Here is a 12919-nt window from a genome sequence, read left to right as displayed (position 1 = left end):
GAAGTTTGAGAGTGATTTAAGGGCCCTTCCCGACCCTTGATGGTGACTGAATGTAGTTCATACGATTAAAGAACTCCTCTTCAATCACCTGAAGCAAACAGAATTAAAATCCAGTCAAGAAAACGCGAGATACAGACCATTTTCCACCGCAACTTTTCAAAATTGACAAAATTGCGTGTGAAAACATCAAATCTCGTAGCTATAAAGACTTGCCGTAAAATATGCTCATTTCCAAACACTATTTATAAATCCAAGTTATTCTGATGTGCGAAAAAATAACTGAACCTACGGTAGCCCACTTAACACCCGCTGTTCACATGTGGACTTCCACGAATGGAATAGAATTCCACAAACGAAAAACAATCACCGACGACCGTCGGAACCTAACATTCGACAAGTGCTATCACATTTATTTAATTTATCATTTATTGAATTTAAATCGACTTACTTAATTTTGATTCAAAGAAATTAGACTAGTCGCGGTGAACACGCGTGACTCACTCGATGGCCGGAATGAAACTGCATGTGCACTAAACTGCACACAGCAACGGCGACAAAACGCCACCACTATCAGTATTGCGATACGCTCGCTAAACGCGACTAAAAAATTGTTTACATGTAAAACATCGTACGTATTTAATTTTGACAGCATGGTAGTGCCAGTTTTGAATTCCTGATTTTCTGAAATTTGATATCGACTTTTATACACCTCCGGATGTATACAAGTGTCGAAATGTAGTGCATTTGATTAAGCAACACTTCTTCTCCTACTTGAAGGAAACAGAATTCAAATCGAACAAGAGAAACGCGAAATACAGAGATACAGAGACGAAGTGCCAATTACTGAGCTGCCCACTGCTTATCGTTACGCGCCGATTACTCTGTCCTTTATATGTTACGTTAATTAACTTACAATAATAAACTTTATTTTGTTCACACTCGAATGATTTGCCACTTCCACAAGTTAAACATCAAGTAGGTTAAAACTAGAGTCCCTTTTAATTCTTTAAATTTTTCGCACCACCAACTATTTAAATTGAATATATATTACATATGAGAAGAATGAAGTTGAAAGCAGTAAATACGATTGATACGTGCAAGAAAATCAGGGAATAAAATATAAATAATTTTTTATTTCTAAAATGCGGATCCAACCGGCCTCAAAGTGATTTCGTTGACCATAATTGATGGAGAAGTACCCAAGGTATATAGAACTGCTTCTGCAACATCTTTGGGCTCCAACATTGGCATATCTTTCATTGCTTCCACTTCATCCGAAAAGAATACAATTCATTTATTTCAGTCCTCACCAATCCTGGGCTAACGCTCTAGAAATTATAATGACTATGTTTATAAATAATTCCCTTACTCTATTTTTTTTAAATGTTCTGTTTAAATAAACAAATACTTACGGTTACTTTAATTTTTGATTTATTGGTAGTTAGTTCGCTCCTTAACATTTCACAAATATTCGTAGGGCGTGTTTGCTTGCACCGTAAACATTGGTGCTCGCATAATATAGGTGACTTTGACCTGCAATACTGTTAATATTGACAATATGCCCGGCAATATCATTTGCCATCATCAGCTTGCAGGCTTCTCTTTGAGCTACGCAAAGACCCAACACATTTGTTTCTAGAACTGTCCGCCACATTTCAGCGTCTCCCGCAATTAAATTAGTTGGGCGGCTGATGCCAGCGTTGTTGACCAGCACATGAACGATACCGACATTTGCAGTTGTCCATTCAAACGCTTTGCAGACTTCCTCCTCATTGCGAATATCACATTTAAATGCATAAAGTTTTCCTTTACTATCAGCGAGTTTAACAGCATTAGCTTGAATTCGTTCCACCCGGCGCGATAGACCCACAACCTAATATCAATATTGATATAAATATCATTCTGTACTTATTTAAATATTTTATATTTTATATACCTGCATCCCTTCTTTCACTAAATATTCCGCAATCACTTCCCCTATTCCGAACTAGCTCCCGTCACAATAGCTGTTTTCCCGAACCAACGATCCATTATAATTGTATTTTTTAAACTTCGGTACAATATAATTTGTATAGTTACTAGTTGCTCTGCTGAACGTACAATAACAAAACATCTTGTTTTGCTGCCGTATTTATATCCAAGAGTTTCATCAACAGTAAATTTTAGCATTGAATAAACCAACCATCTCATCTTCCCAGTTTCTCAATTGTTTTCATGCACTAGTAAATATAATAAGTGCCAAAAAAGGCAATGCTCGTTTACAAATATTGCGCAATTATTTCTAACTTAGTCTAGACAGAAAAAGCAATCATCTTTTCGTTTGACCATGAAATTGGAAGTTGACAAATTGTCTACGGAATATCATATTGTGATTGGACCTTGAACGTAACTTGATTTGACAGGTCGGCTTATCTCCTTACAGCAGACCCACAAATAGCACATTAGTCGTGATCTACCAACGCTTCCTCATTAGTTCCTAAGTAGAAAATATAATAAGCATGGATTCAATCACAATCCGGGCAGGCCGTAAGGAAGACATGTCACAAATCTACGACATGATTAAGGTACATTGTTTTCAAGCATTTCATCATGAATAGACTCTAAGTATTGCATATGTTCATTGCATAGCAACTAGCAGAGTTTGAAAAATGGCAGACCAAGTAAAAATCTCCACGGAAACTTTAATATCAGACGGTTTCGGACCTAATCCTGCATTTGCTACATTCGTCGCATGCCCAGCAACAGACGTAAACAAAATCGTGGGCTACGCCCTCTATTATCCATGCTATAGCACGTGGGTAGGCAAATCAGTATTCCTCGAGGACCTCTTCGTGCTTCCCGAACACCGAAAAGGCGGCGTTGGCAAGAAGCTCTTTTAGCAGTTGCAAAACTCGCACACGAGTCCAGCAAACGTATGGATTTTCACGTTTTAAGTTGGAATCCGGCAAAGGATTTTTACAAGGCGTTAGGATGCGTCAATCTGACTCAAAAGGAGGATTGGAATGTTTACCGTTTGCACAACGAGGATTTGGCTGAAGTTATCAAAGACATAATTTAAATTTAAAATTCATATATTTTTGACAAATCTTTGAAAACGAAAATGAATGGATTTGTGAAAAATGTGACTCTTACTTGCTAGTTGCGTCCTCGGAAAGAACCTCTACCGCGCGTAGGCTGGAAAGTTATTGATTGATTATGTCCATGACCGCCTCGTCCGCCACGTCCACCAAAACTTCGTTTATTTTGTCCCTGTCAAACAAGAACAAAAACACCAATTACAAAATATTTGAAATGAAACATTTGAACAAGTGTCTTACTTTTCCTCTGTGTTTTGTTTCAACTTGTTTGTGGCCAACCGTCCGACCACCACCCCTAAACTCACTATAATCAACTCTACTGTAGTCATAAGGACGCATTGCAGCTTCATTTTGGAAATCGGAACTTCTACCACCACGTCCGCGTTTGCCACCAGAATTATGTTTGTCATCGCGTCGATGTTTATCCCCCCTTTGATTTTGTTTGGAATTTTTGCCTCGACTTGTCGGGTACTTTTGATTATGATTATTAGATTTATTGTTCTTTTGCTTCTTGCTGGGATGCTCTAACTTGCTAGTTTTATGAATTTCTTCCTCATTATCATCTTTGGTGACAATTGTGCCAAAGCGGTCAACTGTATCACTTCTCTTTCGCTTTTTCGATCCAGGCATGCTTATCAAAGGCTGCGATGTATCCAAGGAAATCACCGAAGACAAAGATGCGGCAAAATCGTCACGGGCTTGCACTGGGGGCTCCTCTTTGCCTGGCCCTTGATCTTCATTCAAAGCATCCCTAACTTGTACGAAGTGTTCGTGCAACTAAAAATAATTTAATTCAAAATAGTTGAATGGAAATCCAAGAATGTACCAACATACCGCTGCAATACGATCATCAACTGACGGATCATCCTCAACAGTGATTTTATCTTCTTTTGGTTTTTCCTTTTCAGCAGCTTCGGCTTGGAGAAACGGTCTTATTAGTTTATACCTCTCGAAAGGTCCCAAAAATGTAAAACTAGGTTTCTTCTTAGCTCTGGGTTTAAGAGACAAGTCATTGAATATTTTACAAGACGATGACTGCTGTTCTAAAGGAAGAATATTTTCGTTAACATCTTTCATTGCTAAACAATTAAGCAAGGTGGGCAAGTTATCCTTGTTGTCTAGCTTCGTCATGTCGTGTGGACAATGCAGAGGGCTGTCGATATTAATACGAACAAGTTCTTTGCTCACGATTCGTCTATTACTTTCCTGCATTATTGGCTATGAAAAAATATAAGTTAGATTATATTTGACAAAAATAAAAACAAATTTAAAACCTTCTCTAACGGCTGTTCCCTTGCCCTCAAAATAATATGATGTAATTCCAAGGAATGAGCGCGCGCTAATGGCGGAATCGGACTGCAACAAGCGAGGATTCCTTGCACCTCTCGTGGCAACATTTCCGCTATTTGAAGCATCATATGATTGGGTAAGACATACCTATAAACAAATATTGACTATTTTTATGGCATGATAAAACAGAAATACCTTAAACTAATAATAACTAAAATTATGTGTACTTTTTTAAGTCATGATCTTGTTTCCACACCTTTATAATTAAGAGCGAGATTGATTAATTTGAATTCATTGTGTTTTGTTAAACACCAATGAAAGCTATTAATCACTTTAGAGTCAACAAGCGACCCACTACATCCACCTTGTTTCATCTAAATGAATGTCAAGTGATATAGGTTTGTTTACTCAAATGTGACGTCACAAGAAGTGAAATTTCTACCAACTAAAGCGCATTATACATTTCCACAAATTATAGGAGGTATTTCTTTTCACAAATCTTCAAACACATTTCGAGTGATACAAATTAGAATTACAAGCAATGATAGAAGAAGCGACACCACTTGTTTTCATATCTACCTTAAATAACTTACCCAGTGCTCTCATCCTCATCACGTGAGATTCCGTCTCGCCACTTGTAAATTTCCTTCAGCGCATACATCTGACGATTATCAAACATCTTCTTGCGCCTTCTACATAATTTAAGATGCGCGTCCGGCGTCCATCTTGGTTTAATATACCTCTGCAAAGCGAAAATTAAAACCAATTTCTAACAATTATTGAATAAACAACACTTACCATTTTACAAACTTCAGTACTAGCTTGAAACACTGCTCTTACTAAATTGTCATTGCCATTCGCCTGCTTATACAACTCCTTCTTAAGCATCTCATATACATAAATCAAATAATGTGTATCCTCACGCGCATAATCTTTCAGCGCCTGTGGCAGAGGACGTATCCTCCAATCTGCCAACTGAAACTTTTATTTGGCATAAAGTGACAAAATCGATTCAATAAATACGCAAGTGATAACCCGGAATAACCTAACGTTTTCGCCGCTTGATGCGTATCAAACATATTAACAATGTACAACGATAAATCGCGTTGCAACCACTGTATATCCATATCAGCACCGTGAAAAATCTAAGCAGAAAATTAAACGAATAAATTATGGACCTAATAATGAAAGAAAATAAACTATTTACCTTCAAAATGCTTGGCTTGGTAAAAACTTCATTCAACACATATAATTTATGTCTCAAACTTAAAGTGTCTACTAAATAATCTGCTTTCCTAGTGGATATTTGCATCAAACATGTAATACCCTGAAAAGTCCTGTATGAATGATGCTCCAAATCAATTGCAATCTCCTTGTGCTTTCTAAGTTCTTCAACCAGCTCATCCAACTGTTCCTCAGTTGTTATTTCATGAAGTGGTGTATTATTTACATTTTCAACAGCTGATGGCTCTTTTATATCAGCCAAAAATACTTCAGGCACCTTAAAGTGCTCCAACTCAAACTCATATGGATGTGACCATTCATCAAATTCTTCAAACTCTTCATTTGGCTCCAAATGCAAAGCCAGTGGTTTCAAAGAATTAGGTTTCTCAGTGATTCTTGGTTTCCAGGGATGAATATTACCATTATCAACTTTATCTTTAAAATAAGTCTGTGGCCTGACAATGTTTTTAGCTGTCAACAAATGAATTGAGTTTTGTCCTGTCAGTTTTGTCACCTACAAAGTAAAAATTTTTATCAGCAAAATTTAAAATCATGTGATTTGTTTTGTTAAAATTGTTGTATTTACCGTACTTTCGCGGTCGTTAACAGTTATTTTGTTCACTCTGTTCCATGATCCATTTACTGAGATATTTGCTGAAACTGTCTGAATTACAGGGGCTGCAGGTAAACTTTTCAACCCATTCATTTCATCAATTGCACCCACAGCTCTGTCAAGAATCACATCATTTGCTTCACCAATTAGCTCCTCCTTGCAAGCAAGAGGTGCAGACTTAATATTGCCAGCTATTTCATTAGCATTGAGCACTCTATTGATCAGATGTAGTATCCGATCACTGTCTGAATTTAATTCTCTAGAGAAGCTCTCATGAGTGTTATAATAGTCATAATCTCGATTTTTTGGCAAATCATTGGCTGCTTTTGTTGCCTCAACGAATGTACGAAATCCATTCTGATATAAAAATAAAAATTAATCTTATTTTGACTGCTTTTGAAAGCATTAAAAAACGCATGTGGTAACACATGGTGTTTAGGATAACCTGAAATTAGCTTCAGAGTAAATTTTAATATTACCTTAATAAAATCATCTAGTTTGCATGTCTCGGGAGCAGACTTCGAATCCATGTTTGTTGTTCCAAGAGAAGTAGATGTCATAACAATTTATACGTGTAACAATATAATTCAGTGTTGAAATATTTCGTGTAAACTTATTCCATGCTTAACAACTGGACTCTCCTTAGCAAGTGATGCAAACAGTTTTTAAGATAGGCAACTTATTACACATTATAATTGAAATGTTTCAAAACTTAACTTTTCATTAAATTTTCCTGGAATTCAAACTACTATATAATGCAAATGTCCCTTGTTTCCTATGCATACAAAAATTAATAAACCCTTAAACTATCACTAATTATAGTACATGTCTATTTCATAAATTTGCAGAATTTAGTAGGAGTAGCACAAAGTTTAATATCAAATTACATTTTAAACATTATTTGCAGAACATCATTAAAACTCGTTACAAACTATAACGATTTTAAAAGATGACTTACTTTACTGAGCTAACCGAGCTTATGACGGCTATCCTTGTGGGAGTCCTGTTCTCAATTTTCATGAGTGCGTTTTTATTTTTATCCTCAAATGGCACAACTTGTAGATGTATGTAATAATCAATATATTTCATTTATTTAAATACTGCAAGACACGCACTAATTGTTTGATTTTATGGTTCAGATTGCAAAGTTAATAACTTTACGAGTTGATCAATTCATAAGTTGTATGCGGCCACCTTTAAATCCTTCAATTCTGGAAGCAAGAGCAGCTTCCTTGACTCTAACAGTTACACACCTTGCCATTATGACTCAATATGAGTGCCGCAGCGATAATTTACCAGCAGAATGGATTTCCAAATTGTTGAATAACATTCAGAAACATATTGATGTGAGTATGTCTTCAAAATTATTGTTATACTCTTTAACATACTAGCACTTACCTCTTTGCTCATAAAATAATTTAATTTTTTTTCAGTTATTAAATTGTGAAACTGAGAACTTCTTTCATTCAAAGCAAAGCATCCAAATTCTGAATACTCCAATAAGTATTTAAAAGTATTCACTGCATAAACTTACTGCAACAAAAGTAATAAAAGAACTCCTTATTCAATAGTCTATGCATTTTATTTACTTATTAATCAAAGCCAGATTAACTTTCTTCCATTGGGCAACTTGTGCTTGTAATAATTCAACAATTTCCTGCTCCTTCTTCTCATGATGTTCCACCAACTCATCCATAACATTTGAAGACTCATGTTGAATCCATGTAACTGGTGTGCTGGTCGCGTCGTCTTCGATTGTCCGCTGAATCGAATTCACGATTTTCTTTGGAGAGACATTTTGCGCAAAGAACGCATCACTGGTCAAGACAAACTTAATATTGGACGGAATACTCTTCAATTCAAGTCTCTTCAAAATTTGGCAACTCTTAATATCCCACAAAATAATGCTAGAATCTTCTGAGGCAGATGCAAGTCTTGTATTGTATATATTTAAATCCAAAGCAACAATTTTTCCTTTATGGCCAATAAACTCAAATGGATCTTCTTTTACATGATGTTCTGTGGTTTTTGAAGGTAAAGATAAAGAAGTTTTTGAATGCCAATCCAATGAGACAGAGGCAAATCTGGATTTGAAACCAAATTTTTCAATATGCATATCAGCTAACAAATAAATAAAACTAATTAACAACGAGATAACTAGGATTTACTTATCATTCAAGAGTTGAAATTTTGAAAATCTCAAAATGCATCGCCAAAGGCTACCTTCACACAAGATGTGAAAAATCACGTTATGCAGAGTGCACAATAATTCAAATGACTAAATAATTAATGGCTAAAACGGTAATAACGGAAATTACATGTGAGAAGGAGTTAAAAATCTATTTTTCTTCATTTCGTTAGCAAAAACATTCATTAGAGTTAAAATTTAAAATGCCGATTGGGCAAAACAAGTTAAAATCTTAATTGCATCATGCCTCGCTTAAACGTATTAAATTCCAAATTGGAATACGTTTACACTCTTAAAACTAAAACTGATATAATTTTTGTAAGACAGTTACAATCTTGGCAACTTATCTATTGTTGTGGCAAACTCGAAGTCCTTCGGGAAAAGCTGCGCAGCTTGAGGGTACATCAACCTAAAAGCCTGCCGGATGGTGCCAATAGCAACACCGGTTATTTCTTCGATTTGTTTTGCGCTGCGTTTGTCCTCAGAAGCCTGCATTAAAACAACAAAATCAAGTTAAAATTAACACATTCAAGAACATGTCACCTGTGAAGCCATGTAAATAGCTGCAGCTGCAACAGAGATGGGCGAACGTCCAGATACAATATCCATCTTTACCGCCTGTTCAGCAATATCCGTTGCTACCCGTTGCACCTTGTACGGTAGTTCCAAATTCGAACCAAACCGCGCCATAAAATCCCCGATGTAGTCGAATCTACCGATATCTTCAATACTTTCCGAACGTAATTATAACATCGACTGCTCTCCACTTTGCTAACCATACTAACAGCACAAATCTCCTTAAAACCTCGTGGCACCCCTTCCTGCCTGCAGGCTATATTCAAACATGCCGCTATAATGCCATCGCTTGAGTGACCCCGTAAATGTTTGCCATCCTGCACTCGCTTAAACAAAACATTCGCTCGATCAACAATACAGCTGGGCAAATTCATTTTATCTGCCATTGAAGCAATCTGTAGAAAGCCGTCCTCAAGTGTCCTGTTCGTGCTTGTCAATGACTTACGATTTCGATATTTTGGCCCACCGATTTTAAATTTAGAAGGGCCACTCGGACTAGGGCCTATTATGGTGGTTAGATCCGATCCGCTACGATAGGGCTTTTCAGGTGCACCAACACGAGAGCGTTCTGTACTAGACTCCTCATTATTGAAAGTCCGCCACTCTGAGCCACGATCTACTACTCTGTAAAGTTATTTCATTTACAAATATGAGTGTACCTGGTATAAATGAATAACTTGGTAGAAAAAATTGAAAAGAAAAATGTGTTAATAATCCATACTATACACACGTTGGTGATTGTTTCTATATTTGATAGTATTGTACAATCAAATGATAAATACCTGTGCCCGACAACTAAACCACAATCAGAGCATATCTGGTCTCCTGCACTGGAATCTTCAATTAAGGCAGCATCTGGATGTAACGGACAAGCATCAGATCTATGAAGACAATAAAAACAAGCATTTCAGTTTAAACATACCCATATTAATGTAGAAAAGAAATAACACTTTAATCAAGAACTAGTTAACTTCTAGATTACAACCACACAAGTGATTATATTAATTGCTAGCGCTCTGCCTTGGTTATGCACGGAAATAATTTCGAAACAAAGTCTGCTTAGAAAAAAGATTTTAGCTTTCATGAATACTTTTTAACTCGATATGCGCTCACATGCAAATGATAATTTAATGCACATAAATTCTAGCACTCTCATCTCATAATTTACACTTTTCACAAATTTTCTAAAAGCATCTTAGCAGATGCATACATTATAAAATTATGTGGCAAATTATTTATTGACTTAGTAGTAGTTTTGCCTGTCCGTTGGTAATCACCCAATATAAATAATTAATGCTATTAATTGCAAAAACGCATTGTAGTTTAAAATGTTTATGTGTTATGTGCAATTTACAACCACCTCAAATTGTTATCATAGAGACTATAATATCAAGAGTAAAAAGTATCAATGGTACTCTTCTTACTTAGTGGAAGTCGCCATATTGTTACACCTAATGTTTTCATTTAACTACAGAAGACTATCGCCAATTCAATAAATTGTAATCCACTGAATATTCTTTTGTACTCTACCATACTCTACGTTTCGATGATAACGTAGGGATTGTAGGTTATCATCTGTAAATACGAGGACGCGATGTTTTTAAGTGGGGCAAATGTGCGACTTAACGAATATGAATTATAGAACATAAGGCATTTTATAAGATATACATAATGAAGCAATCAAATTCCTTTACCCAAATTTTTACAAAAGTGTTTTCATTTGGTCGTAAGTACTTAAATTGATGAATTTTCCTTAAAACAAAAAGGCTCTAAACTGACTTTTTGAAACACAGCTTAGTTCTGGCAAGTGAAATAGAGGCCGCCATGTTATGAGCACAAAATGGGATATCAGCCGAATCGACTCCGTACTGTTGCTCTGACCAAGCAATGCGCAGGCGCGCGTTCAAGTCCTTAAAATTAAAAGAAATATAAGGCCGTAGCTGGGACATCGAGCTGTTTTAAAACTTTCATTAACAAACAAATGAAGAAAAAAAAAAACATTAAAAATCTCAATGCTAAACCTACTCAAAGTTAAGAACAAATAATATATGGTAGGAACTAAGAACACCCGCCTTAACACGTGTTGCATGTGTCAACCTGTTTGTATATAGATATGTGACACACTGTATAATCTACGAACAAACGGGTTAGATCTGGTAAAGCTTAAAATCAAACAAGAACTAAAAGACTCACATATAATCCCAGAAAAAGTAAACAATTATGCACGGAATAAAATTAATATGCATAAATATCTGTTTATATTCATTAATGCCAGTAATTTCGCAAAATACGGCAAACATTCACGGCCCAGGATTGGATCCAATAAATATTATTTTACCCGCCCGCTACTTCAGCATAGTTTTAAATGAAAACTCGAACAAGTAAGTTACTTTGGGTTGCAGTATTAATGTAATAATGTAATTATTTAAATTGAAGGAGCAGTGCCATTGAATTTAAAGCCAGAGGACATGCATTCAACTCAGGGGATACAAAAGGCCCTGCAGAGTATGGCACAACATACTAAATAGAAGAGATGGTTCATTCATTGCCAGATATAAACTGTATGAGGAATGCATTAATTTTCAACTAGAAGTTACCCAAGATGGTGTTCATCTAGGAGGATCTCCATATAAATTTGGAAAGGCTGTGATCAAGCATGAAATGTGTAATTGTCCTAGAGATTTCAATCACTGGTTAGTTAAAATCAGTGTGGGGATGTTCCTGAACAAGTTCAAATGGATCTGCAATATTTTCGTAATATAAATTGGGCAAAGTTAAGATCTCAAGTAAGCAACTCTCCTAGAAAGTCTTTTTACATTCATTATCTGTTTTTTAAGGTCATTGAACGTTTTAATAAACCGGAAGCAATAAGTATCTGTCACTACGTGATATCGGACAATCGCCTCTACCGAAAATGTTATGGCGAACACGTGGGCTTCAAAATGTTCACGGACAACATCCTCTTATTCCTACTACGGAGAATCAAATTTCCTGACATGGAGTTCATGACGAATCTGGGCGATTGGCCGCTTGTGCGAGAAAAGGCCGTGCCAGTTTTCTCTTGGTGTGGAAGCGAAGACACTTATGATATTGTCATGCCCACGTACGATATTACACAAGCGACCCTCGAGAACATGGGCAGGGTTACGCTGGATATGCTCTCAGTACAAGGAAACACGCCGAAACAATGGGATGAGCGAGAAGCAAAAGTTTTCTGGCGCGGCAGAGACTCGCATCCGTCTCGACTAAAATTAATTGACATTGCCAAAGAACATCCGGAACTATTCAATGTTTCCATGACAAATTTCTTTTTTATAAAACAAGCAGGAGAAATATGGGCCGAAAAGTCCGCATGTTTCGTTTTTCAAGTTTTTGATGTAAGTAATTAACCAATCATAACATTCACACTGTCTTATAAAACGGGTTTGTTTTAGTACAAATTTCAAATTGGCATTGATGGAACTGTGGCCGCATACAGGTTTCCGTACCTTCTGGCTGGTGGTTCTCTTATTTTTAAGCAAACTTCGAAATATTACGAACATTTCTACCACCTCCTCAAACCAGAGGAACATTACATTCCAATTGAAGAGGATCTAAGCGATTTGAAAAGCAAGGTCGATTGGGCCGTCAATCATGACGATGAATCTCAACAAATGGCAAAAATGCTCAAGAATTCGCCAATAACCATCTCCTTCCCAATGATATAATTTGCTATCACGCGCATCTTTTAACGAGTACAGTAAATTATTATCTGGTGATAATTCCTTATTGGATGGAATGGAGGAAGTTCCACAACCGACAGAATCTCAAACGTGCCAGTGTCTTCCTGATCAATTAAAAGATGAATTGTAAATTTTATAAACAGGGTTTGTCCTGATTCACCCTGTATTTTTTATAATGGATTCAGCAGAACAAAAATATATTAATAACGTAGCAATAAACAAACACGCT

The 12919-nt window shown here is 36.3% G+C and overlaps 4 protein-coding genes and 1 long non-coding RNA gene across 5 annotated transcripts; 3 read left to right on the top strand and 2 right to left on the bottom strand.

Moving 5' to 3' along the window:
* The first annotated feature begins 2379 nt into the window (after positions 1–2379).
* LOC135802098 (thialysine N-epsilon-acetyltransferase-like) lies at positions 2380–3297 on the top strand. Its single transcript, XM_065315623.1, is given in 4 exon segments — positions 2380–2564; positions 2629–2647; positions 2650–2874; positions 2877–3297. Coding segments are annotated over 4 exon segments (492 nt in total). The 5' UTR covers positions 2380–2498; the 3' UTR covers positions 3059–3297.
* LOC135802097 (exosome complex component 10 homolog) lies at positions 3054–6851 on the bottom strand. Its single transcript, XM_065315622.1, is given in 10 exon segments — positions 3054–3249; positions 3318–3854; positions 3912–4295; positions 4352–4514; positions 4961–5109; positions 5166–5350; positions 5353–5512; positions 5575–6105; positions 6178–6561; positions 6684–6851. Coding segments are annotated over 10 exon segments (2688 nt in total). The 5' UTR covers positions 6765–6851; the 3' UTR covers positions 3054–3135.
* Positions 6852–7242: 391 nt separating this feature from the next.
* LOC135802096 (uncharacterized) lies at positions 7243–7774 on the top strand. The gene is made up of 3 exons (XR_010550503.1): positions 7243–7268; positions 7344–7550; positions 7638–7774. It is a non-coding gene; the product is annotated as an uncharacterized lncRNA (long non-coding RNA).
* A 755-nt stretch (positions 7775–8529) lies between these two features.
* On the bottom strand, positions 8530–10560 carry LOC135802093 (transcription initiation factor IIB-like). Its single transcript, XM_065315620.1, is given in 5 exon segments — positions 8530–8881; positions 8936–9090; positions 9093–9592; positions 9751–9849; positions 10393–10560. Coding segments are annotated over 5 exon segments (933 nt in total). The 5' UTR covers positions 10410–10560; the 3' UTR covers positions 8530–8719.
* A 676-nt stretch (positions 10561–11236) lies between these two features.
* LOC135802114 (protein O-glucosyltransferase 2-like) lies at positions 11237–12913 on the top strand. Its single transcript, XM_065315639.1, is given in 7 exon segments — positions 11237–11349; positions 11428–11722; positions 11806–12291; positions 12293–12349; positions 12403–12628; positions 12631–12690; positions 12693–12913. Coding segments are annotated over 7 exon segments (1365 nt in total). The 3' UTR covers positions 12821–12913.
* The last annotated feature ends 6 nt before the right edge of the window (positions 12914–12919 follow it).

Source organism: Atheta coriaria, unplaced genomic scaffold, assembly GCF_025399875.1.
Source record: "Atheta coriaria isolate IRGN ID8LTWV9N9 unplaced genomic scaffold, Caltech_Dcor_3.1 hic_scaffold_15_pilon, whole genome shotgun sequence".
Classification (NCBI taxonomy): Eukaryota; Metazoa; Arthropoda; class Insecta; order Coleoptera; family Staphylinidae; genus Dalotia; species Dalotia coriaria.
This window is presented reverse-complemented; position numbering and strand designations above follow the sequence as displayed.